The sequence below is a fragment of the Oryx dammah genome, unplaced genomic scaffold (assembly GCF_014754425.2).
Source record: "Oryx dammah isolate SB20612 unplaced genomic scaffold, SCBI_Odam_1.1 HiC_scaffold_25, whole genome shotgun sequence".
Taxonomy (NCBI): Eukaryota; Metazoa; Chordata; class Mammalia; order Artiodactyla; family Bovidae; genus Oryx; species Oryx dammah.
The window spans coordinates 21,668,021-21,693,513 of record NW_024070209.1 but is presented as its reverse complement, the minus strand read 5'-3'; the positions used below and the strand labels follow the sequence as shown (position 1 = coordinate 21,693,513).

Sequence of the window (25,493 nt, the reverse complement as noted above, 5' to 3'; positions counted from 1 at the left end):
AGCACAGAAGGGTTTAAGCAGGGAAGTGATAGGATCAAGTTTTCTCTCCAGTAGATGATTCCATCAGGCAGACAAAAAAGGGGATAGGTGGAGAGACAAGAGTCGGAAAGATTAGTTACCTAGAAGGCTATGAGTCCACTAAAATACTCTGCAGATATTAAAAAAAGATTAAAACTGGAAAACTCTTGTGGCTCAATCCTGGATACAAGGCAGTATATATCATATTATCTAAATATGTCTCTGTACTTATGGTGACCCAGGTGGAAGGGTGGGAGGAAGGGACAGTTAGAGAGTTTGGAATTGACATCTACACACTGCTATATCTAAAATGGATAACCAACAAGGACCTACTGTATAGCACTGGGAATTCTGCTCAATATTATGTAACAACCTAAATGGGAAAAGGACTTGAAAAAGAATGGATACATGTATATGTATAATTGAATCACTTTGCTGTATACCTGAAACTAATACAACAGTGTAAATCAACTATACACCCATATAACATAAAAGTAAATATATATATACATATGTCTTTATATATTTGCATAAAAACTGGATGAAAAGAAATCAAACTTTGAACAGGATTATATAAGTAAGTTGGAGGGCTACAGTTGATTTTTGTTTTCTTCTGTGCAGTTTTCTGTATTTTCTATAACAAGCGCATGTTAATGAAAGTTCATAGTAAGAAAGAAAGAAAGATATAAACCACAGAGACAGCATGAACCATCCTATCACACTGATGGCAACAATTAACATTTTGTGAATGCATGATGTTTAGTGACCCTAAATCTTAAGCCACAAGATAAATATCATTCTCTCCCTGTTCACAGAGAGGAAAATAAAAAACAAGGAAGCAAAATGATTCATTTAACATGACACAAAGGGCTAGAGGCAGAAGCAGATAGGAACAAGGTAGACTCATGGACTCTTGAGCTGGTTCAATTCCTTTTATTGCTGAGAAATTATTCGAACACAACAGTTCATGCACAATCCCATAATTAAGACAGCCAAAATAATTAGAACCAGCCCAACAGACTGCATGATTATCAGCCCAGATCAATAAAGAAGAGGCCAATGCAAAGCCGTGGATAGACAAGGCCACAGGCTACACTGTTACAAGGACAGTGATTCCAGAATCCTGAGTGAAATTATGACAGTATTTTTCAAGAAGTGAGGAGGGCCAGCCTTATAAGGGAAGACAGCAGAAGTTGCTTCCACACTGTGCCCATCCTCATGCCTGCCGATGGTGTTAAAAGAGAGGAAAATTCCAACACAAGTGGGTCACGGTTGCTCACTTAACTCCCATGCCAGAAGAGGTAGCATGGTTCTATTTCTCTAATCACTGATCATCTCCTGGCTTTCCCCACAGCTCCATGATCCTGGAGCTACATGATCCTGGCTGAAGCCACAGTGACATATATTGGACCCTCCTGGCTCCCTCCTCCCTAGGATGAGTTCCTACCCCCTTCCTGGGCCAAGCAGCTGTGGTGCCAGGATAGCACCAGGCCTGACTGCTGTCCTTCCATGAGTGCCCAGAAAACACAGCAAAAACAGCCTCATGGGAGGCTGGCCTATGTGATCCTTATATATTTATTTATTTAAAAACTTCAGAAAAGCTTAGAGAAACCCAGTGGTATTTTTTAATAGTTCCTACAGCCTAAAATAACATTCTTGGCTTTGCTGGATGGGAGGGGTGAAGTCGTGGGGAGGGAGGATGCGAAAGGGAAGAGGCTGCCCCAAATTGCCAAGCTTGCAGATTAAAGAAGTACAAATTAGTCAGTGTCCAAGTTTACGCTAAAATGGACAACACTGAATTTTGCAAGCTAATAAAGTGGTGTTTACGTGTAAATATACAGAAAATGAATAACCAATTTACATTTTCTCAATCTACCGGGCAAGTGGTCCTGAGGATCAATAGAATGACAATTAACTAGAAGTTCAGTATCCAGGGGTCCTAAATTAACCTTGCCACAGTAGACCCTTACATGCTTCATCTAAAGAAGGTGGAAATGGGAGGTCATAGTGGAGAATGGCTGGCAAGTCAAGGTTGTGAACAAGATGACCTTGTGGGATGCCCTACAAACATGACTTAGCCCTGTCTGTCTGTCTCCTGGATACTCTCACAGACCCACACATCTGCCCTCTCAGTGACCTTTTTCTATTTTTGAGCCCTTTTTAGTCCCTTGGGCTATGTCATTTCTGCCCAGCTCCCAGTCTTACTTTCTCCCCCGGAAGGATGGTCACAAACATTAGATCATTCCATAAACGAGAAGAGCCGGACACTTTATCCAAGGGTCTCTTACTGCAACACAGAACACCCCAAAGGCCTCAGGCAGTGACCCGAGGAAGCCTCCAAACCTTCACACGCTGGAGTCCCTCCAGAAACCTCACCTGCGACTATTTGCCCAAACTTCAGACCTAACTCCAACTTGCTTCACCTACAGCTCCCTGTTCCTAGCCCATTAGAAGCAGCAAGATGGAACACAGAAAAGGACAGCTCAAGACAGACAATGGAACAGAAGGAAGTGATATTTAGAAAGCAGCATTAAAAAAAAAAATCAGAACCAACACAATCATTTTCGTGAAAAGTACAGTGTTACCGTGTCCTTTGGTTTTGAGGCACATAGTTCCACATACCTCTGTGCTCCCCAAGAGGAACATATCATATTAATATGCTATATCCCAGTTATTATATCATAGTTCATAGCAACAACCTTGAGTCATTCAGCAAAAGTTAAATTTAGTGCTCTCTGTTTCAGAAGGCAGATGAGAAGTGTGCAATCCACTGAATAATACATGCATCCAGTTAGATAAAAACAAGTTTCTGAGGCACAAAAGGTAGGTTTTAGCTCTCTGGAAAACTCACCTTTTCCTTCCTGACACTATAAATAAACCATAAAAAGTAATAATCTGGAAAACTCTGAAATCATGAAGTTCAACTTTAAAAATGAGAAACTTGGATTTAGAGAGGTTTAAATGACTTGCCAAGGTCCCATGGGTGGCACAAAAGCCAGGACCAGGCCCACAGTTCCTGGTTCCCAGGGTTCTCCATCTCCTCCCCACTCCACGTGGCCATCTTCCCCTCCGTATACAAACAGTAATTAACAGCAGTCCCTATGTTATTCTCCTCAACACTGAGTCAGAGAACATGTCTCCTTTTTCTCATTGTAAAAACTGCTCTGAGTTATATGGAAGGAATCTGCTGTGTAAATTTAAGGTGTTTTTCCTCATGAATTCCATGAATATCACACTCCTCATCATATGGCTTCTACAGAGTAATTTCAGTTTCCTAGTGCATTATCTCCAAGAGTCTTCCTAGTGTTACTGTTTGTAAAAGGAAACAAACAAATTCAAAAAGAACGAAGAGACTTTCTAAGAAATATATCCCCAAATCAACAGACCACAGTGAAGACCGTTAGTGATGACTCTTTCTCCTTGGAATTTTGTCTCCCCCATCTTCACCATCACCAATCAAAACAGGTCTCTCTCTCTCTTTTTTTATTCCTTCCTCTTGGATAAACTTCTAAATCTTCCAAATGCCCCAAATGCTTATGATGGGGAAAGGTGAGGCGGTGGTATGCTCAACCTCCAGACCATATACCCACACTGTCTTCTGGATTTCACGCTCTCTCTCAGTAAGAATCAGCCCGACTGTGATGGGGATAACTCAGATGATTATCTTGTCTACCCATCTCTGCTTGTCTGGAAGGATTTAAGTGAAAACAACTGGTCCAATCAAATATCAGAAGTGGTGCAACAGATCTACCATTATAATCATTGCCATGGACGCCTAAAGAAGTTTACCTGGGCATATCCTTTCATCTACATAAAAGAAAATTTGGGGGCAAGGAAAGTCATATCAAATTCCAATTTTTTGAATAGGGCTTTCAGTGAAATTAACTATTATGCCAGTTACAATATGTGGCAAGCCACCTAAAATATCATTTGAGGGGAGAAAAAAAACCAAGTGAATAATGAAGATTCATAATATGAATTAAAGTGATCAAATATAACTTCCAGGTATTTAACACAGTGGATTATTAAATTCAGAGAGTACATCTCTAAAACCTTTGAACAAAATGAATCATAGTAGATAACTGTGGATTTCTCTGACTTCACGTGGCTTGTGAGTATTAAATATTGTCATGAAGCAAAAAAGGAATAAATGCAGGATTTTTTTTTTACCTGTAGTAACAAAAAAATGTGTATTTTTTTCTTTCATCAGAATCTTTCAAACTTCTTCAAAGAAGTTTAAAATGAGCAAGTAAGGCAAAATTTAAATTATACGATACAATTTTCTAAAGGGCACTTCTTTTTTGCTCTCTATTATAAACTCTAACTTCAGTTCCTAAAGCCAGGTATAACTTATTATTACCAATTCCATGTGAAATTATCTAAGAAGAAAAAAAAATTATACAGTTGAGTCCTTCCAACCAAATGGCAAACATTGCTTGGGCAGAAAAGAATTCCTGGAACAATATGGAAAGTCCTGCTTTCTCCTTTGAAACCCTCAGGAAATGAAAAAGAAAATTAGCAAAAAGAAAGCATGTCACATTCAAAAGAGCAAAGGAAAGAAATGTGGGTGAACAATTGAAAAGAGAGAAAGGTTCTCAGATTTGGCTTGTCCTAATGCTTACCTGCTTCTAGAGAGAAATGACCTTTCTCTATCCTTACACTTTGCTGAGTTAATTAAGCTGCTGTTTTGCTGGGCATCCTATAATTACTGCCACTTAATGCTGCAAAAGACCCAGCAGGTTACACCAATCCAACCCCTATATGCACAAATGAGAAAATGAAGATCTGAGAGGTGAGGTGACTCACCCAAGGTCACATAGCTAGTTAATAGCAGAGGCAAGGAGATGCCCCGAGTCTCTGACTCCTGTCACCTCAATAAACCGCAAAATAAACTTGCTGAGAGGGAGCTGATTTCAGCATGCCAGAAAAGCCACCAGTCTCTTGGAGAGCTATCTCAGCTTGAAGAGCCCGAAGAGCACACTTGAACCCCACATGGTCTTCCAGGCTTTTTGTCAGCAAACAGCCTCCCGCCTAAGACCTCACACAGCATCCAAATAGCTCAGAAACAAGCCTGACTAAGGGCAGCCACCAGGAGTCTTTCAGTGATTCATTCTAGCTCTTGTGCTTTCTGGTGAAAGGAAGTATGTAACTGGACTTGAACAGTGCTACTGAAAAACAGAACATTTAATAAGCCAAACCTGCACAAGGAAATACAGAAAAAACCTGGGAAAATACTATCTATCTATTGAGTTCCTAGTATCTGAAAAACCACCAAGTCAGGTCCTGTGAGAGAATAAAGGAAAAGTTCCTTGAAGGTAGGGACTTCCTGCTATGGGATATAAGCTGAAAGACAAGAAAATCGTAACAAAAATGTAATCCTTTTGCTAAGGCTATGGTTTTTCCAGTGGTCATGTATGGATGTGACAGTTGGACTGTGAAGAAAGCTGAGCACTGAAGAATTGATGCTTTTGAACTGTGGTGTTGGAGAAGACTCTTGAGAGTCCCCTGGACTGCAAGGAGATCCAACCAGTCCATCCTAAAAGAGATCAGCCCTGGGTGTTCTTTGGAAGGACTGATGCTAAAGCTGAAACTCCAATACTTTGGCCACCTCAGGCGAAGAGTTGACTCATTGGAAAAGACCCTGAACGCTGGGGGCGGGGGGCAATTTGAGGTCAGGAGGAGAAGGGGATGACAGAGGATGAGATGGCTGGATGCTATCACTGACTCGATGGACATGAGTTTGAGCAAGTTCCGGGAGTTGGTGATGGTCAGGGAAGCCTGGCGTGCTGCGATTCATGGGGTCACAAAAAGCCGGACACGACTAAGCGACTGAACTGAACTGAAGAACGTTTTGTGAGGAAAATCCTCCATAGAGAAGCACCCTGTTAGTTTTACAGTGGTTTTTAGAATACATCAAAAACAAAAGCAACCATAAGTGTTTTGTTTTACATAATATTATTACTGCTCTTTTAAAATGCCAATTGCTTTGCCTTCTTTGAATTATTAGTGTCCTAGTCTTTGAAAGCTCAGAATAAGTCTCTCTTCTCCCTTTCCTTGAATTGAATGAGTGGGTGAAAAAGAATGGACCAAATATGATGGTGATTTGAATCAATCCAGTGGAATTTTTTCAACAACTATTCCATGGGAAGATAGCCATATGCCAGATACTGAGCTAAGTGGCATCTGTTCCCAACTAGGTAGGAGCAAAGTGGGCAAGAAAATAAACCACAATATAATGTGCCTGCATGCTCAGTTGCTCGGTCGTGTCCAACTCTTTGCGGTCCCATGGACTGTAGGCTGCCAGGCTCCTCTGTCCATGGAATTCTCCAGGGAAAAATACTGCAGTGGGTTGGCATTTTCTACTCTAGGAGATCTTCCTGACCCAGGGATCAGACCCACGTTTCCCTTCTGTCTCCTGCCTTGGCAGGTGGATCTTCATCACTGCAATACCTGGGAAACCCCACAATACAATGTAGAAAGTAATAATATAGAGATATGTACAAAGCACACTGGGGTCCTAACTAATAAAGCAATTAATTCTGCGGGTAATGAGAGACTAAGGGGAGAGTCAAGGAAATCTAGAGAGGAAAAAACAATGGAATCCTTCAAGGAGTGACCAAATGGACAAGGAGCGGTGGCGTTTCAGGCAGAAGAAACAAATTCCACAGTGACACAGAGTGAAGGGCATAAATACTGAAAGAAGAGCAAATGATCTGGTGAGGCCTGACCCCAGATTTCAAGGAGAAGGGTCTGAGTACATAACAAGGAAAGGAGTTGGAGCCACAAGGAGAAGGCTTTTTTATGAACTTCGAAGAAGTTTAGACTTTTAGATATGGGCAGTGTAATGATTTTATTTTGGTTTTGCTTGGTTTTGACCCCATTAGCCATTTTAAAGCATGTAATGTCTTGTTCCTTAGTACATTTTATTACCATTCCTACCATCTATCTCTAGAACTTTTCTATCAGCCCCAAAGAAAATCCTATATCCATGAACCGGTCACTTTCCCATTCTTCCCTCCTATTTTGCTATCTCTATGGCTTATTCTGCATAGTTCATATTCATGGAATCCTATAATACTTTGCCTTTGGGGTCTGATTTCTTTCGCTGAGCATAGTATGTTCATGGTTCATCCATGCTGTGGCATGTAGCAGTACATCATTCCTTTCTAATGTTCCATTATATAGACACAGCATATTTTCTTTAACCATTCATCAGCTCATGAACACTTGGGTTGTATCCACCTTTTGCCTATTTGGAACAGCACTGTGATGAATATTCATGTACAAGCTTTTGTTTGAGCCCCTGTTTTCCATTCTAGAGTATATTCCATTCTAGGTTATACTCCTAGGAATGGAATTGCTGGATCATTCGGTCAGTCTATTTTTACCTTATTGGGGAATCCATCAGACAGTGATTTTTAATCAAAGTAAAGGCATGATAAGATTGTATTTCAGAAAGATAAATGAACTTGATAGATATTTAAAGAAACAAGATCTTAGAGGGTTGGTTCCTCAAAGATCTACCGAATAGTTGTTCATTTGCTCTTTCCTGCTTTCCTTTATTTCCTGCCTCTCCACTTTTTTTTTTTCTTTTTGAACCTGCAAATTGGCATGCAATCTGGTGGTCCTAAAATATGTCCTCCCACATACCTTGTGGCTCTACACCATCTTTTGAGGCTTCTGGGCTGAAATCCTGCTAGCTCAGCCCATCTGCAGTAGTTCAGATTGTTTTCTTGCTTTGTAATTCCTGTTGTAAAGAGGTATCAAGCTTTAATAAATAGGCCTCTCAGTTTCAAATAAGAGGTCCAAGAGGAGCACAGCAATTCCATCAGGAAAGGTGAAGTGCCCTGGAGTGTTGTGACTTGAACATTCCTGCTGAGATGCTTGAGCTTCATCTTAATATGCTCTCCTTCCATCCCACTCCTCCAAACAGAGAATTACGTGTTGCTGAACAACCACTTCCTTAGGTGACCTTCCAGCTTTGAACACCACTGACCTCATCAACCCAATGTGTATTAAATTTATAGCAACTGCACTATCAGATCTTAAGAGTGCATCAGAATTCTCTAAAGTGTATAGTTTTGAAAATTTCACATTCCATTTTGTTAAGTGCAATTATGAAGAAGCCTCCATAAAAACAACCATGCATTCCCTGGGTTACTAGAGATTAAAGAGTCACCAACCAGCCTTTAGAAAAGCAAAGCACAAAGCTTTCAGGGTGCTTCGATATGCCCATGAAAAATAGAATATGCTGCTCCCAAATATGCCACTCTGATATAAGAATCATTTTGAGTTGAAGGCAATCGAGAAGAAGCAGATACAAGAAAAACTCTGCCCTTCTCCTACTTGCCTAACAGCAGGACATAAATTTATAAAGATGCTGCCTCCTTCTTCCACCAAGAAGGATAGAAATTAATTACCAGAGATAACTCCAGATTCTCATCAGTGAAGAGATGGTAGCAGAGGAATCTACATAACAATCCTTGCTAATTTCTAGCCCTGATTTACCACCAGTCTCTGCTAATATTTGCCTTCCCACAATCTGTCAGCCCTAGAAACTCAAAGTCCTTTTCCTTTGTCTTACCAGTTCTCTAAAAATGTACCATTCCTTCATTAAGATGTCATATAAACCTAAGTCCTAAACACCACTTGGAGCTACCAGTCCCCGAGGGCTCCATTTGCATGAGGCACACGGTAACCTCTGTTTTTCTGTCTTCATTTGTCTCTCATGAGTCAATTTACAGGAACCCAACCTGAGAATTTAACAGACAAAGCTAGTGGAGGTGACAGAATTCTAGCTAAGCGATTTCAAATCCTAAAAGATGATGATGTGAAAGTGCTGCACTCAATATGCCAGCAAATTTGGAAAACTCAGCAGTGGCCACAGGACTGGAAAAGGTCAGTTTTCATTCCAATCGCAAAGAAGGGCAGTGCCAAACAATGTTCAAACTACTGCAAAATTGCTCTCATTTCACATGCTAGCAAAATAAATGCTCAAAATTCTCCAAGCTAGGCTTCAAAAGTACGTGAACTAAAAAATTCCAGATGTGCAAGCTGGATTTAGAAAAGGCAGAGGAACCAGAGTTCAAATGGCCAACATCCGTTGGATCATCAAAAAAGCAAGAGAGTTCCAGAAAAACATCTACTTCTGCTTCATTGACTATGCTAAAGCCTTTGACTGTGTGGATCACAACAAACTGGAAAATTCTGAAAGAGATGGGAATACCAGACCACATTATCTGCCTTCTGAGAAACCTGTATGCAGATCAAGAAGCAACAGTTAGAACCAGACATGGAACAACAGACTGGTTCCAAATAGGGAGAGGAGTACATCAAGGCTGTATACTGTCACCCTGCTTATTTAACTTCTATGCAGAGTACATCATGCAAAATGCTGGGCTGGATGAAGCACAAGCTCACATCAAAACTGCCAGGAGAAATATCAATAACCTTAGATACTCAGATGACACCACACTTATGGCAGAAAGTGAAGAAGAACTAAAGAGCCTCTTGATGAAGATGAAAGAAGAGAGGGAAAACCTGGCTTAAAACTCAACATTCAGAAAACTAAGATCATGGCATCTGGTCCCATCACTTCATGGGAAATAGATGGGGGAAAAATGGAAACAGTGACAGACTTTATTTTCTTGGGTTCCAAAATCACTGCAGATGGTGACTGTAGCCATGAAATTAAAAGACACTTGCTCCTTGGAAGAAAAGCTATGACAAACCTAGCCACTGTATTAAAAAGCAAAGACATCACTTTGCCAAAAAAGGTCCATACAGTCAAAGCTATGGTTTTTCCAGTAATCATGTATGGATATGAAAGCTGGACCATAAAGAAGACTGACCACCAAAGAACTGATGCTTTCCAACTGCAGCACTGGAGAAGACTCTTCAGAGTCACTTGGACTGCAAGAAGATCAAACTAATCAATCCTAAAAGAAGTCAGTCCTGAACATTCTTTGGAAGGACTGATGCTGAAGTTGAAGCTCCAATACTTTGGCCACCTGATGTGAAGAGCCGACTCATTAGAAAAGACTCTGATGCTGGGAAAGATTGAAGGCAGGAGGAGAAGGGGACAACAGAGGATGAGATGGTTGGATGGCATCAACAACACAATGGACATGAATTTGAGCAAGCTCCAGGAGATGGTGAGGGACAGGAAAGCCCGGCATGCTGCAGTCCATGGGGTCACAAAGAGTTGGACATGACTGAGCAACTGAACAACAACAACAATCTGAGAATTTAGGGATATAGAGAAAAAAGATGTTCTTTTACTTCCCTATCCCGATCAGGGCAGGTTGTAGAGTGGGAATGTGGTAAATGTGGAAGCACCAGCAAGAAATCTGGGTTCTCTCAGTCCTGTTCTCCCTATGGAACGATCGCAGGTAGGACTGGACCACTGTCTGGACTTGGTGCTTCAGCAGCACTAAGGCAGCCACACTTCCTTTAGCTAACAGTAGCCAGACTTCCTTCAGGTATCAGGCAGGCAAGTGCCTCCTGGGGACACTGAAATCTTAGCCTCTGTCATGAGAAGCTTGATTGGTCTAAGGGGACCATGATAATTCCATTCAACTCACTGGGCATTGGTTTAGGAATGGTCATGTGACATAATTCTAACCAATGAGGCCTGTGGGAAATCTGGGAGCCTTCTGGGGCATTACATTCATTCTAAGAATGTTTTAGGAAAAAGGGGGCATGCCCTTTCTCCTGCTTTAGCCTTTGAACTACCGTTGTGTGAGGAAGTGACCATCAGTCCTGCTAGTGACCAGGAAGAGACAAGCCTGAAGGCAAAGCTGCCCATGCTGCAACAACTAAAGCCCAAGAGAATTCAATTGACCAGCCTAGTACAGGCTTCCTCTAGACTTCTTGTTACGGGTGAAAACACATTCTTCTTGTAGGTTAAGTCATTTTTATCTGGGTTTTCTATTATTTAGCACTAAAAGATCTTTAGTAAACCTGCTTATGCAAGTGGATAAATGTTTATCAAATATTTTATTAATAGCATTTTTAAAAATTAGACTTACAACCAAAATTATAATGTTTTATACCTGACCTTTTCAGGAATTAAAAACTCCAGAAACTTACATATATGGGACGATACTTAGCCGGGGGATGGGGGGAGGAATAGGTCTGCCATTTTAACCTGCAAATAGAGCAGGAAGAGTGCTAAAACAAGAACTGTGTGATAATTGAAAAAATAAAAACATGCTCTAAAAAACACCCATGCCACAAATTTCCAAAATGAAAATCTGGGGCATATTAGTAAGGAACATTCAATCTTCCCCATGGCCTATTCAAATATGACTGCAGATTCATCTGTATATGGGTTTACTGAATTGTGAACTCTGTTTAATGCCTCTCAGGGTCTCTCAGACAGATTTATTTCAATAACTCTGTTACACTTGGAGGGCAAACAAAACTATGACCTTTTATGATTCCTCCTGTCATTTTTTTTTTTAACTTTCTCAAATCAGGTGTGTTGGGATGGGTTCAGAAGACTAACAGGTAATGAGTTCTTAATAAAGTTCCCAATTTCCAAATCAGAGATGGTGCCTGGGGATAACTATGGAAGATTGAAGTACACATGCTCATGGTATCCATCAGCTTCCTGTACAAGCCCCATCCCTAAAAGATACACAAACTGGATAAAGCCTCCACTCCCACAGCCAATCAGACTGCTTTCTCTAAGTTTCTTCTACATAAGATCCAAGGACCTGCCCTGTGCAAAATCTAGAGTCTATTTTATAAATTAAAACTTATTTGAGATTTTGCTGATAACAACATTCCCTCCTTCACAGACATTCTAAAAACACACTTTCTGAGCGAAAAACAGATAGAGCTGGTATGCCAGGAATTACATGTAATGGGCAGAAGTGTGCACGCACAAGAAAATTCTCTATCACAGCATCATAGTAAAAAAAACTGGATGAGGATCACAGCTCAAAGTTCCTTTCAACTCTATGAATCTTTAATTCAACATGTGCTTACCCATTTTCCTCCAACCAATTTGAGTTTCTTTCAGAAACAAAAGGTAACCCTTGAGAAAAAAAGGAAAGAAATGCATGACTTTGACGCTTCTTCAGCAGACATTTCTGCCTGGATTCTATCTTCTACTGCTGAATAGTAAGCAAGTTCCTTCTGCCTTTTTGGTTTTGTTTCTTTCAAAAAACTGAACAAAAAGACAATATTTTTCATAAACGTTCTTATCGGCAGTCACTGTCGCTTCTTCTGCCACTTGAATTCAGCCTAGCTCTTTCTTTCTCTAGTATTTGTTAGTTTTAGCTTCTTTCAACCAACATTTCCATTGTCTGAACATCAAAGTTTCCCTAAAATGCTAAGGATCAAACTAAAATGCTAAGGATCCCTAGATGCTAAGGATCAAACCACCGGGAATAAATGACTAAGTATTAGTGGCATAAAACAAATACTGAACTTTGATTGACCCAGACTCCATTACTGCCATTGGCTATTATATTTTTAGTTTCTCCTCTCCTACAGTTTATCTTCTGCTGAGTCAAACTGTTGCTCTGATGATCAGTTTCATAATCTTTCAATCCCATGACAAGTGATCAATTCTGTTGTTTTTCAGGATAACTTCCTTGAATACCATTTAATGGGATGCCTATGCTAAAAATTCCATAACAACTATAAACATTACTGTAAGGAGTTTTTAAAACTATGAGAACGTAAGGAATGGCATTCAAACTCAAATTAACCAAAAGCCCCAACCCACCTCCTCAGACCCCCTTTCTCACTACTGAGGGTATCCTTAGAGACAGCAAAACCTCACAGGGCAAGGAGGACACAGCACCCACGTGTTACACTAAGCAGCCTCTTATTTTCAAAAGCATTTCTTTTCAACAATCAGTAACATTTGCTGATTTCTGAATGAAGCAAATGCTTACATCCCCCACACCAAATAAAAATTCCTTAAAATACAGGCAAAAGAGATCCAAGTCACATACAGCCTCCTACCCCTACCCCCATCCTCACTCTCTCAATTTGCCAGTTAAAGACCCTAAGAATATATGTCAGTGTTTTCTGGCATGGCAGATGGAAGCATCAGTGTTGATTTACAGTTGAGGGACCTATTTAAAGGGACAGTAAAGCCTTCTGGATTATCTATACATTCAAAATTTCTCACATATTTCTGGAATCACTTCCCTGTCTACCTGTACGGTATCAAACAACCTGGTGGAACCAGAAGGGAACAGATTACATCCTTTTGGTCCTTAGAGGAGAAATGAGTTGATTGATTTTTTCCCATGAACAAAACACTTAAAAGTCTGAACAGTGGGGGCATCCAGCAAGTTGTAGAAAATAATTCAGTGTGTCCTCAGTCAGTCAAGATAATGAAAACTGAAAAACGGTTTGTATTGTTCCCCTTTTTTCACTTGCTAATGCATTTCCTGATGGGTGTCCCCATGACATTATTGTTTGGTCTGCAATCAGCTTATCTGGATGAGTTACAAGAAAGATGGAGTGCAGCCTGGAGTTTCCTGGTACTCTACAGCAAACAAAGGCTGTCAGCTTCGTGACGGCTGATGCGGACTCTCTCGGGCTCCAAGAAGTTCAGTTACATCTTTTTAGTTAAAACTTGCAATAAAACAGATTAATCACTGCAATTATTTTTAACCGCAGGGAAGCACTATAAGAAAGTGAAAAAAAAAAAACAAAACCCAGCATCAATTTTACCAGGTTTTGAAGATAAAGTCCATTTTCTACTGTCAGGTGCCTTTGTTTTGATAAAAATCTTTACAACCAGTTGTACAAAGCTTTAGACAATAGTAATGGTATGCTGTTTTTAAAATACATACATATATATATATATATATATATATATATATATATATATATTAGGAAAAACTAATTTGTTACACTTACAGCAAGTCTACAGGGTTAAGATGATCTTATCTGAATTGCCCCCAAATTATTGAGCTAATGTTTTACTCCAAAGGAGATACATTTGCTACTTGTACTATTTGCCAAACCTCCAGCTTAGTTGTTTTCAACTTTTTCCTTCCATCTCACCAGTTGCTTCTGCAAGGGAGAGGGAAGTGAAGGGGATGACCAAATCAGATTATTTTTATTCTTTTAACAGCAAATAATACAAGAAAATAGGCCCCAGATGGTCACATAATTGAGTATCAAAGAAGGACAATGGAATCTCTCTGAAAGATAAGATGGACACAAGAAAGATGGGCTCAAGGACACTGCCAACCTGATGTCACAGCTTGCTTGGCAGAGGTCACAGCTCAGTTACCTGGGGTATACTGCACTGCAGGTGTACTCAAAGAGGAAAGGAGAGTTCATTCTTGATAACTGTTGGGAAAACTCTAGGACCAGCCTAAATTCCTTCAATGTGACCAATCACCATCGTTTGCCATTTGCCATTGACACTGAGCATCTCAGTTACTCCCTCAGTGAAATGTAACTCCTGGATGCTCCCCCAATAAAAGCTATCTTCTGTTTCAATCAAGAACACTTGCAATTATGAGTAGTCTGCCTGGTAGGGTTTAAGGGCTCTTTCTGAGCTTTGAAGAAGAGAAATCAGGAGCTAAGAAAAAAATCACAGCAACTCTAGTATGATTGGATGTGAACATTCTATGGCATAGCAAAAAACTCTTCTGTTGTTCCCCTCAAGGCCATTGCTAAATGTAATCCATGAGACATGGTAGATACAAATGTCATTGACTCTGGCAATTTTGATCACAAACCACTTAAAGCACCATCCACTTTTGTGTTTATGAATCACTATTAAAAGGTGACTTCTCTTTGCAGATGGAAAGAATAGAAGCAAATGTCTTTTTTTGATATCAGAGAGGCAAGTGAGAATTTAATTTCTAAGCAAGATAACCTTCAGGAGTGTTATCAATAGGATGTGTTGAAGCATAGATGTCACACTCAGGTATGTTCCGCCTCAAGACACTGTAGCACAAAACTACATATCTACTCATTAAGAGCTGTGTAATATGAGCTAGCAGTTGTTTAATCATAAAGTCGCAGGTAATACTGTTTCATGTCAGAAATGATACAGAAATAAAATGCATCTTCTTCTCTCCCCTGTACAAGATGAATATGTGATACAGTGGTGCTGGGAGACCCACCACAGAGGTCAGCCACGATAGTAAAGAACAATCCATCTTCTGCCCAGATGAGAAACTCAGGCTTGGCTGATGGGCAATGAGAGAAGCAGTCTTCCAAGAGAAAGGGGAATATGCCAGGCAGTACATAAGCAGTCCTCTTATGTACCCCCTGGAACATAGATAAACTTTTTTTCTATTTATTAATATTACCCCATCCCTTCAAGGTTTGTGTTCCTTCATGTTTCATGATGTATTTGGGTTGGCCAAAAAGTTCGTTCGGTTTCCCACACACGTGTATGAAAAAAACAAACGAAATTTTTGGACAAGCCAATATATTTCAGTACAGAGTGTGCAAGCATACTCAACTGCTCAGTCATGTTTGACTCTTTGCAACCCCATGCACTGTAGTCGGCCAGGCTCCTCTGTCCATTGGATTATCTCGGCAATAATACTGAAGTAGGTTGCCATTTCTTCCTCCAAGAGATTTTCCCCACCCAGGAATCAAACCCACGTCTCCTGAAGCTCCTGCGCTGGCAGGCGGATTCTTTACCACTGCATCATCTGGAAAGCCCGTGTAAGCACAGTTCCTGCATCTAATGTTTAAATGAAAAAATATAAATTACATAGAGTGGGGCTTAAGACAGTTTCAGAGACCACTGCCTTGAGAAATGAAGAGAGAAAAAGAAGTCTTAATGATATCCCCAGCACCTCCAAAACTGAAGAATCCCTTTGCCAGCAGCATCTTCTGGTCCAAGAGAAGGTCCGAGAACAGTGTGTAAACTAATGGGTCAGGAAGGAGAAACAGTGCTCGCCTCCCAGATTTCCCAGATACATCTGCTCTTGGGAGATAATTATTCTAACACAAATGATACTTTGGTCTACAAATGAGCTGGAGAAAATCATCAATCTATTTTTGTGTCAGGTAGAACTTGGTGGGTCCTGTACAGACTATTAATTTCATGGAAAATAAGCCAACAGGGAAAACAGATAAATCATTAGAGTGAGGAAGAGACCCAATAAATTCCTACCAATCCTCCTACTTTCTCTTTCTTGCAGGGAGTAAAATGACAAAGTATTTATGTCCCACTGTCTTTGATATCTCTGTTTATCTCATTAAAGGAAAAATGCTTCTGAAACCACAAGGACATTCTATTTCAAGTTTTAAGAATTCAATCCCAAATGATTTATACAAGTGAACAATATGACTACAGAATCATAATCTTCACATTTCTAAAATTCTATCATTCTTAACTTCATAAAAACAAAACACTACAACATTCATTTCCCTTTTATTTATTGCAGGCAATATATAATATTAGGATTCCATTTACATAAACAAGGAACATATATTTGAAAAGTAGTGTGGATTGCTTTTAATGAAAAATTTTAATTAAAATTTTTTTCAATTAAACTTAAGGCTAGTAAGAACAGTTGGCACTTCTGATATCATTTCAATGACTAATCCCTACTCAAAATTAATTTCTCCAAAGTTCCATATAATGTATTCACAAGACTCATCAATGTTTATTTATTAAAGTCAGTGTTTTCAGTAACTGAAAGAAGCATTATAGAATGTTTCCAACTGAGTCTCTTTCCATCTGTCCTCCTATTTTACTGTTCATCAAGTAGTTTAAACATAAGAATTGCACTTGGAACAGAATGCCTGGTGTCACCCAAAGGATCCGGCTCTCCATCACTCTGCAGTGTACTTTCTGTCATTTACCTACCAGTGCTAGCAGCCTGCCCAAAGTGTTTATCCCACAGCCTACTAAAAGTAGTTACTCTATAACCTACTAGAAAATAACTACAGTACTTGATATAAACTCCAATGGGGCAGGCATTTTTATCCATTTTTTTCACTTCCGTATTTCTATTTTTTGAAGTAAAAGTGAAAGTCACTCAGTAATGTCTGACTCTTTGCGACCCCATGGACTATTCAGTCCATGGAATTGTCCAGGCCAGAAATTCTGAAGTGGGTATCCATTCCCTTCTCCAGGGGATCTTCCCAATCCAGGGATTGAACCCAGTTCTCCTGCATTGCAGGCGGATTCTTTACCAGCTCAGCCATAAGGGAAGCCAAATTTTCTATACATAGAAGAATACCTGACATTCAATACATGTTTATAGAGTAAATAAATTGGATGAATGGTAGGAAAAAAGAATCTATCTTTAGGTCACCTCCTGTCATTTCCTGGGCTCTGTACACAATCCATGCCACCTGCCTTCCTGGCTTTCTTTTATACATAAAGGCTTCTTACCAATGTGGTATTCCCAGGGGCACAAAGGGGCCTGAGGCCCTCCTCTTTAAACCCATTCTTTCAAGTTTCTACCACAAGGCTTCTTTAACTGTTCTAGCCCTCCTACTGCTGGATGGAGGATGATTAATTTGCAAACTTACCAGAGACTGTCTTTACTTTGAACAGCAAAGCTTTGTTAGCAACAAAAGTTAGCTGCAAGAAGGGTCTACAAGGAACAATAAGTTAATTAACTGACCAACTCAAATACCAAAAGAACTCTCACATGTGTAGCTGAAATCTTCCTAATATTAACTGACGGAATAACAGGGTTTTGATGGGCATTTATTTCTATAATGCAGTGCGAACTTAATATCTCTACAGCATTTGTAAGGTCCCATGTTATCCCAGTGGGCAAGATAGTAAAATGTGGATTAGTCAATATAGTAAGAGGACTTGGTGCTGGAAAACCTGTATTCAAATTGTGTTGGGAACTGGTTCTTCGTCAGCCTAAGAGAGTAGCACTGAGTTCTAGTCTTGGTTCTTAATGGGTTTATCAATAACTTTACCTCCACTCTCATTAAGGTCCTGGTTGGAGGTCCAATCTAGACCTTCTAGGGTCACTCTGGGCTAAAAGTAAACCAGAATCACAATGAAAGGGTGACATTCAGAGTTTGACAATTTTCCCAAATACTTGTCCCAATCAGACGGCTGCTTTTCTGGTTCATGTGATTTCTCTAAAGTAGATGAACATTCTATAGACTTTTATGTTGCATTTCTAAGCCAGTCTCTTATAGTCCACATTGTCTGTTTATTTTTCCTCCACATCTCTCAGAAATACTTGCCCCGCCTCTCATAACAGGAAACGGAAACAGTTCCAATTGTGAGAAGTCTTCCATGTTAACAATTCTATACTTTCCCCTCTGCAACTTTCACCCAACTCCTGGCTTTGTGCTCTAAATCCACACAAAGAAAGCTGATCTCTTTTTCTCTCAAAAGTTCACTAAACAAGTCAGGTACTTCTTGTGGCCCTTCCCATCCCTCCCCTCTCTCTGATCTGAGTCTACTAAATCTTAGGACTCATAAAAGGTAATTCAGAGAAGTAAAGATGAAACATGGGACACTAGTGGTCCAAATTTTTAAATTAGATGTGATGTTAATTTCTAGCTAGGGGGCTCATTTAAGAAACCCAGACACGGCCACAAATGCCAGCACATATCACAAACGCCAAATTATACCACAGATGCCAAAACAAAAGTAATGTTTACCTAATAGAGGTGTCAAAAATCATCTATTCAAACTATTCTTGGAATCACAGAATTTTAAAGCTATTCATTTCACCCATTCATTTCACAGATGATAAAACTGAGATCCAAAAGAGTTGTGTAAGTAGCCCAAGGTAGATGGGGAGCAATATTGAAAGTATTGCAGGCCCTTTTGGCCCTCTCCCAAATAACAAATTATGATCCTACAATGTACTGAATGTCATTTCTCCAAACTTCATGTCTTAATAATGGCAGCTCGTTAACTTCCTAGGAAGCTAAATTTACATTGCTATTAGTACAACCATGACAGATTTCAGAACTAGAAAAAATTCCCCTAAAGGATACTGAGCCTTCCTACAAGGAACAAGAAAACTGAAGACCAAGGAGGCCTGGACTTGTTGGAGGAAATACTGAGATTTAGTGGTATGGGCAACAATGGAGCCCAGGTCTTCTAATGACAAGCTAGAATTCTTTAGTATTCCACCCAAAGAATTAGCTAAACACCAGCACTATTACAAAGCTGAAATCATTTTAATCTAAACTTGTGTTTATGATGAGAAAACTGTCATTCTTTAACTAGTATACAAGTTCCATCTTATGGAAGTGCTAGGCTGGACAACCATGTCAGAAAGATGTAGAAGGGAGTTCAAACAATAGGTGGGAGGTTGGACTGAATGACGTCTAAAGTCCCTTCAGCTTCTAGGATTATTGAATTCTGAACCTCCCTGGAGCTGAACCTCAGCTAGCCAGGACGGATGAGGAGGTAGAGAATGTGCAAGTGTCCTGTGGGGCATCCTCTCCTGCCCTGGGATTGAATGAACTCTACCCTGCTGTTTCGGGCATTATTCCATATCCAATTTACATGCAATCAAATACTCTAGGCACAGGAAGAGTGTAAGAAAATGCAGCTCTGTCATTCATTCCCAAAGACAGACTACACTGCTTAGCTTTCAAAACTGCCTTGCCTAAATGAGCATTCCATAACTGAGCTTCCACTTTGAGCTTTTACAGTTTGTTCATGTACTATGCTACTATCAGCATTAATTATGCAGCATCTTCATGAGGAGAAACCAGATTTGGATGTGAGGTAGGAGAGGAAAGAATAAAGCACAGTTTGCAAAAGAAGGTTATTGTATCTGCTCCCTGCTCCCCAAAGCACTGGAGTCCTTCCACCACAGACAGATTTCAGATGGCGGTCCCCAGCTGAGCTAGCCATGGGAAGGAGGAAGTTGACATGTTTGAGAAATGAGGAATATGCCAACTAACAAGACTTTGAGGCCAATGTTATTAACTCCCTCCTTTCTGTGTAATTCCATTCCAAACCAGAATTCAACACAAATCTGCTTCTTTGCTTTCCTAAATGGCTACTAAAGATTTAGATGTACTGATTTTATACGTCTTCTTTTTTCTTTTGCAATAATGAGTTCCAGGGAAGAACGTGGTTTTTTTGTTTTTGTTTTTTTTCCATCTCAGAGAAAAAGAATTTATCATAAGGGTCAAGCTCCGACAGCTAGAAGAAAGCTTCAGCAATAGGACTGTCACACTGAACGAGATCACAAAAAATAAATAAATAAATAAATTCAAAGGATCCAACACGCATGGGAGCCAGGTATCCTCTAGACTTCAGAAGAGCAAACATGTTCTACAACTCAGTGTCAAATAACAAAACAACAACAAAACAGCCTAACAAGGTATCAAAATCTGAGAGGGTGATTCTGTAGAGACTCCCTGTGCAAATACAAAAAGCTCTACTTTAACAGGCTTGGGCAGGTTTTCCACTCTGCTTGCCCTGAACTGAGGATGGTGTGCCCAGTCATCAGGAGGAAGGCTGCAAAACAGTCGATGTCCTAGCTGCATTCAGCTGCCTCCACCAGGGCATTACTGTCGTCTGAGGTCTAACCCAAAGGAACCCCGCACTTCGGGGTTTACAGGAAGGTTCCTCCGGCCTCCTGAGCTCCCCATTAGCCTGTCAGACTGGCATGACCACATCAGTCCCGTCTGCTACCAACATTAAAGCAGTACAAGAATAAAGCCCTTTCCTCCTCTTCTGAGATTTGCACCACTTTTCTTCCAAAGGTATTTCTAAAAGGAAAGCACAACTTGAGGGAAGGAGCCCAACTGGGCAAGGTTGGGTCTTTTTGAGGGTTCCCTTCCTCGCCAGCGGCAATCGACACATGCATTCCAAGTCGGGCAGGTGTACAAAGAGAGCGAAGGACGACAGAGGAGAGGAGAAAGGGGGGAGGAAGGAGGTCGAGGAAGCAAAGGAGACAGAGGAGGATGAAGAGGAAAGAGTCGGGGAGAGAAGAGCGACAGAGAAGGGAGGGACGGGAGAAAGAAAGGGAGAGGGATAAAGAAAGGAGGCGGCGGGGAAGACGAAAGAGTGTGCCGGGGACGCGGCGGGGAGGCGGCCGTGGGGACCGGCGCCCCTGGGGAGCCGCGAGCTGCGCTCCGCGAGCGGGCGCCTGGGGCGCAGGGCGCGCCCGGCGCTCACCTTTCAGGATGAGGGTGTCGATGTCCCGGTCGATGCCCAGGAAGTAGCACTTCCTCCAGAGGCCCGAGTAGGTGGCGAAGAGCGGCCGGCCGCACTCGGCGTCCAGCCCGCCGAGCCCCAGCAGCGAGCGCCAGGACTCGGGGTCGGCGCGCCCTGGGCCGCCCGGGAGCAGCCGGCGCCCCAGTGGGGGCGAGTCCCGCAGCGGCAGGTGCGACAGCGGCATCAGGCGGTTCTTCTGGTCCGGGGGGTCGGCGCCCGCGCGGCTGCGCTCGCAGCTCTCCTTGTGGCGCCGGGGGTCGGTCTCGTACCAGTGGTCGGTGAAGATGGCCGTGACCAGCAGCCCCAGGGAGCAGAGGCTGAGGCCGAGGCTGAGCGCCGTGACGAGCGCCCGCGGCTCCATGGCTGCTCGCCCCGCCGCCGGTGGGCCCGCGCGCCGCCGCCAGACACAATGCTCTTGGCCTCGGCTCGCTCCGCTCGCTCTCTCCCGCGCTCCCCCACCTGCCCCCTGCCGCCCGCGGCCTCCGGCTCCCGGGCCCGGCGCGCTCCCTCCTCGGCTCCCTCCGACCGCGCGCCCGCCTCCTCCCGGGCCCGCCGCTCCGCGCCACCCGGCGCCTCGAGCACTTTCTCGCTGCCCCCAAGCCCGCTTCCACCGCCGCTCCCGCAGCCCCTTCCCCTCCCTTTTGGAGCCCCCCCTAGCCTGCTCACCCCTGGCTGTCCACACCGCCCGATCGACCCTTCCGCCCGGCCCTCCCGAGACTCCTCTTCCCGCTCGAGTCCCTCCCTCGGCACCTTCACTCCCCCGTCCCTCCTCTCCTCTTCACCCAGTCTCCACTTTGCCCCTACTTTTCTTCAACTCGTCCTTCCTCTTCTTCGTCCCTGCCTCCCCGCTCTTGTCCCTTTCTGTCCCTGCCCTGGCCGCGACGCTTCTCCCCAGCTACCCACGAGCGCTCAGCCGTCCTCTCCCCTCCGACGACCTGAAAAGACATCCACCCCCATCAGACTCAGTCTTGTCACTTGTCCAAGTTGATGCTGATCAGTGTCCCGTTTTGTAACCAGAAGCGAATCCCATCTGGGTCGGGCTGCGCGGTGATGCTTAACTCAGGAATCTCGATCTGGAGCCGAGACCCTCTCTCCCTCCACCGAAGCACGCAGCCTCTCAGACCCCGGGGCGGCTCTGTCACCCTGTCATCCCGCGCTTTCCCTCTCCCTCGCCCACGGCAACCTCTCAGCGCTCTCTCGGCTCCAGACCCTCTTCTGAAAGAAAAGACACCGAGTGTCACTAGAGCGATGGACCAATGGCCAGAGATTTTTCTCCCACTCCAGCCTGCTCAGAGATGGACTTCTTTTAGATCGACCACCTCCATCTCCCACTGGAATGACGGCCTCCTGGAATTTCTACAAGTCTGTAGTGATCAATAAGCCCTTGCAATGGCACCTGGTCTGTGAGGTGATTGTTGTCCTTAAATAAAGAAAGTCCTTAGTAATAAATCAAGGGGATGATTTTTTATTTTTTCCTCCTGTGCAACTTACATGGGCTGGGAGGGTCAGCAGCGTAGCAATACTACACACCAAAGTCAACATCTCAGCTTGCTTCTGCTTTCTAGGGCGCTCAGAGGCATTAATTGAGAATGGCAGGCAGATTCACATTTTCTAAAAGGAGGAAACCTTAGGACTCAGGGTCCTGAAAGAGTTAATCGCTGTGTTGTGTGGAATCTGATGATAGAGGAGCAATACCCTCCTACCACTTAATGCCCAGGGGGCCACATCACAGACCGAAAACCATGCTGTGGGAGCCCAAGGATACCAAGTTTTGTGTTCTTTTGCCATATTAATGATCAAAAGGTGATGAGGCATTCATTAGATGCTAAATGTCATTACTCCACGATTTAATGGGACTTATTAATTAGTGCCCCACGTCAGTTGGTATGAATATGATTTATATATTTCCTCTGAAATGACATCTGTAAAGGTGGTATAAGAATCTTTCTGGGATTTGTTTTCATTGCTGTTTGTACTCAGCATCTTCAGAGGGTATATTGCCCATGAAGACTGTGTACCTCCCTTCACAGATAGATCACTGGAGCAAATCTTTCAGTCATATTGGGCACCCCCTGCCTATTTCTGCTGACCTGACAATGTGAATTATTACTTGGATTGTCTCAGCAAGATCTATGGTGAGCTTCAGTCTAATTAAGGAAGACAAAGAATTATAATTTTAGTGTTCCTCTCACCTATAAGCTTTTCCTTAACAGGAAACGCTAAGCTCATCAAAGGAGTCTTATCTGGATTTACACAAAAAAATGATGAGACTTAGAAGCTTGCTTTTATTTATACTCTATAATATGTGTAAAATCCTCAATCTTTATGGATACACAGAAAGAATATCTTTCACTGTGAACCCACAGCTGATATCTGAAACTCACTCTAGTTGTCATATGTCCTTTTATTTTTTGAAAATGCCTCTTGAGATCAAGATATTACAAGCCTTGCAAGTCACAAGGATAGTCAAACCTTAAGCAACTCTTCACTCCCTTTACAAATCCTGATGTACTCCAACAAATAAATATTCTGCCACATTTCAGAGTCACCTGATTATCTTCACACAATAACCATGTCCCCAACTGGAGCCAACAGAAGGAAAACTCTTTCTCAGGCACTACTGTTTAACTTAAAAGAAAATAATGTTCTGCTTTATTTCCTTAGCCAGAACCCTTTGATCACACCCTTCTCCGAAAACAGCATTATCCTTGAAGTTCATTTATGTCTATGTTTAAGACCAGTCTCAGCATATAAGCCAAAGGTTACTATATGATGGATTACCCTTGACAGTATTTCATAAAAAATGTCACACATTACAAATATGGGCCAGCAGCATGTAATGAGAGCACTGCTTCTGCTGGTGCAGTATTAACAGCATCAGCGGGAATGTGACATATGATGAGTACACAGGTTTTGCTATAGTAACTGAGGACCGTGCCATCTATGTTCTTAAATTTTCTCTGTTGGATATTTCCAACAATGAACTATCATCCACTAGGCCCACTCTGCTGGGGGAGTGGGAAATACAAAGATGAATCGATGGTTCCCACCTTCTGGATGCTCCCAGACTAGTAGTGAGAGAGACACAGAGCTTTTTCTATGCCCTGCAGTATAGAAATCAGAACAAAGTGTGTGGTAATGTGAACAAGGAGAACACTAACTGCCTGGGGGAGTCAGGAAGGTTACTTAGAGGTAGTAACTTCGGAGGAAGTTCTCAAAGGATGTGTTACACTTTGCCAGGAGGACTAGACCAAAGATGTTGGCGTTGTGGCCACAATATAATTCTGATTTATATATCTGCCTGATAGATTTGGAGACTTCCATATTTGAGGCCCATTGTAAAAGAAGAATATTTTTCTACATCTTTAAATCATAAAGTTGACATCTTCTAATTCCTGAACACAAGCTAAGTAGTTGCAGACCAGTACAAGCCTACACTACCCAGAAGCCTAACTAACCCAGAATATAGCCGATTTAGGAGAGCATTTAGCCTGGCAGGGAGTCAAAATGATGGGAGATCAAATATCCAGCCGGAACACCGAGGCATGTCTTGGCTGTGGCAGTGCTGTGCCCACAGTGCTTTCAAACTTAGCTTTTTCTTCACTTGTCTTAAATTTCCCTTTGCCATCTCCAGATTTGACATTACCAGTATCTCCTTTGGAGAATAACAGTACCCTAAAATGACAGGGACAGAGCTAGAGAATTTCCACCTGGGCATCTCACTGTGTTGTGGAACTCAGTATGTTCAAAGGCCAGTTCTTATATTTCCCCTATGGCTCAACTGCCCCTCCTCACTTAGCCCTCTTTCTGGTGTTGACAAATGTAGATATTTTAGAATTTTCTATCATACTCACAAAGTGGTAGGGATTCTTCCTTTGAAATATCTTTCAGGCCAATCTCTTCTCTACATTTCTACCTCTTGCTATCACTGTGCCTCTCTCATTCACATCTGGATTATTATTCCAGCTCCCTCCTTGGCTCCCATAATTCCAAGACATCTGGGTTTGTGGGCAGCTCTTCCTGAAGTTATCCTGGATACTGTTGCCCAATGCATCTTCCCCCAGTGTTGTCTTCGTGACTCTCATCCTTCAGTGTCAAACTCTCCAAGTTACAAAGAAATATCCTTTATATTACTCTAGAGCCTTCTTTGTTACTGTCAGTATTCCCATAGCATTTAAATATACCAACTGATGTGTTGGCCATCTTTAAATATTTAGAAAACAAAACACTTTTGCCTTCTCACACTTATCATAGTATCTAGGTGCTTTATGACATTCATTGCATTTCTCTGTATAGTCAGGAAGTTCTTAAATTTTCTTACAAAAATGTACACACACACACGCACGCACACACA

At 42.0% G+C, this 25,493-nt stretch overlaps 1 protein-coding gene across 1 annotated transcript in view; it reads right to left on the bottom strand.

Annotated features, from left to right (window-relative positions):
- The window catches only part of TMEM178A (transmembrane protein 178A), a 57,557-nt gene extending 35,991 nt beyond the window's left edge, over positions 1-21,566 (bottom strand). Inside the window, exon 1 of the mRNA XM_040224689.1 lies at positions 21,101-21,566. Within this exon, the coding sequence (XP_040080623.1) occupies positions 21,101-21,500 (400 nt within the window). The 5' untranslated portion in view covers positions 21,501-21,566. The remainder of the gene's footprint in view (positions 1-21,100) is intronic.
- Between the last annotated feature and the right edge of the window lie 3,927 nt (positions 21,567-25,493).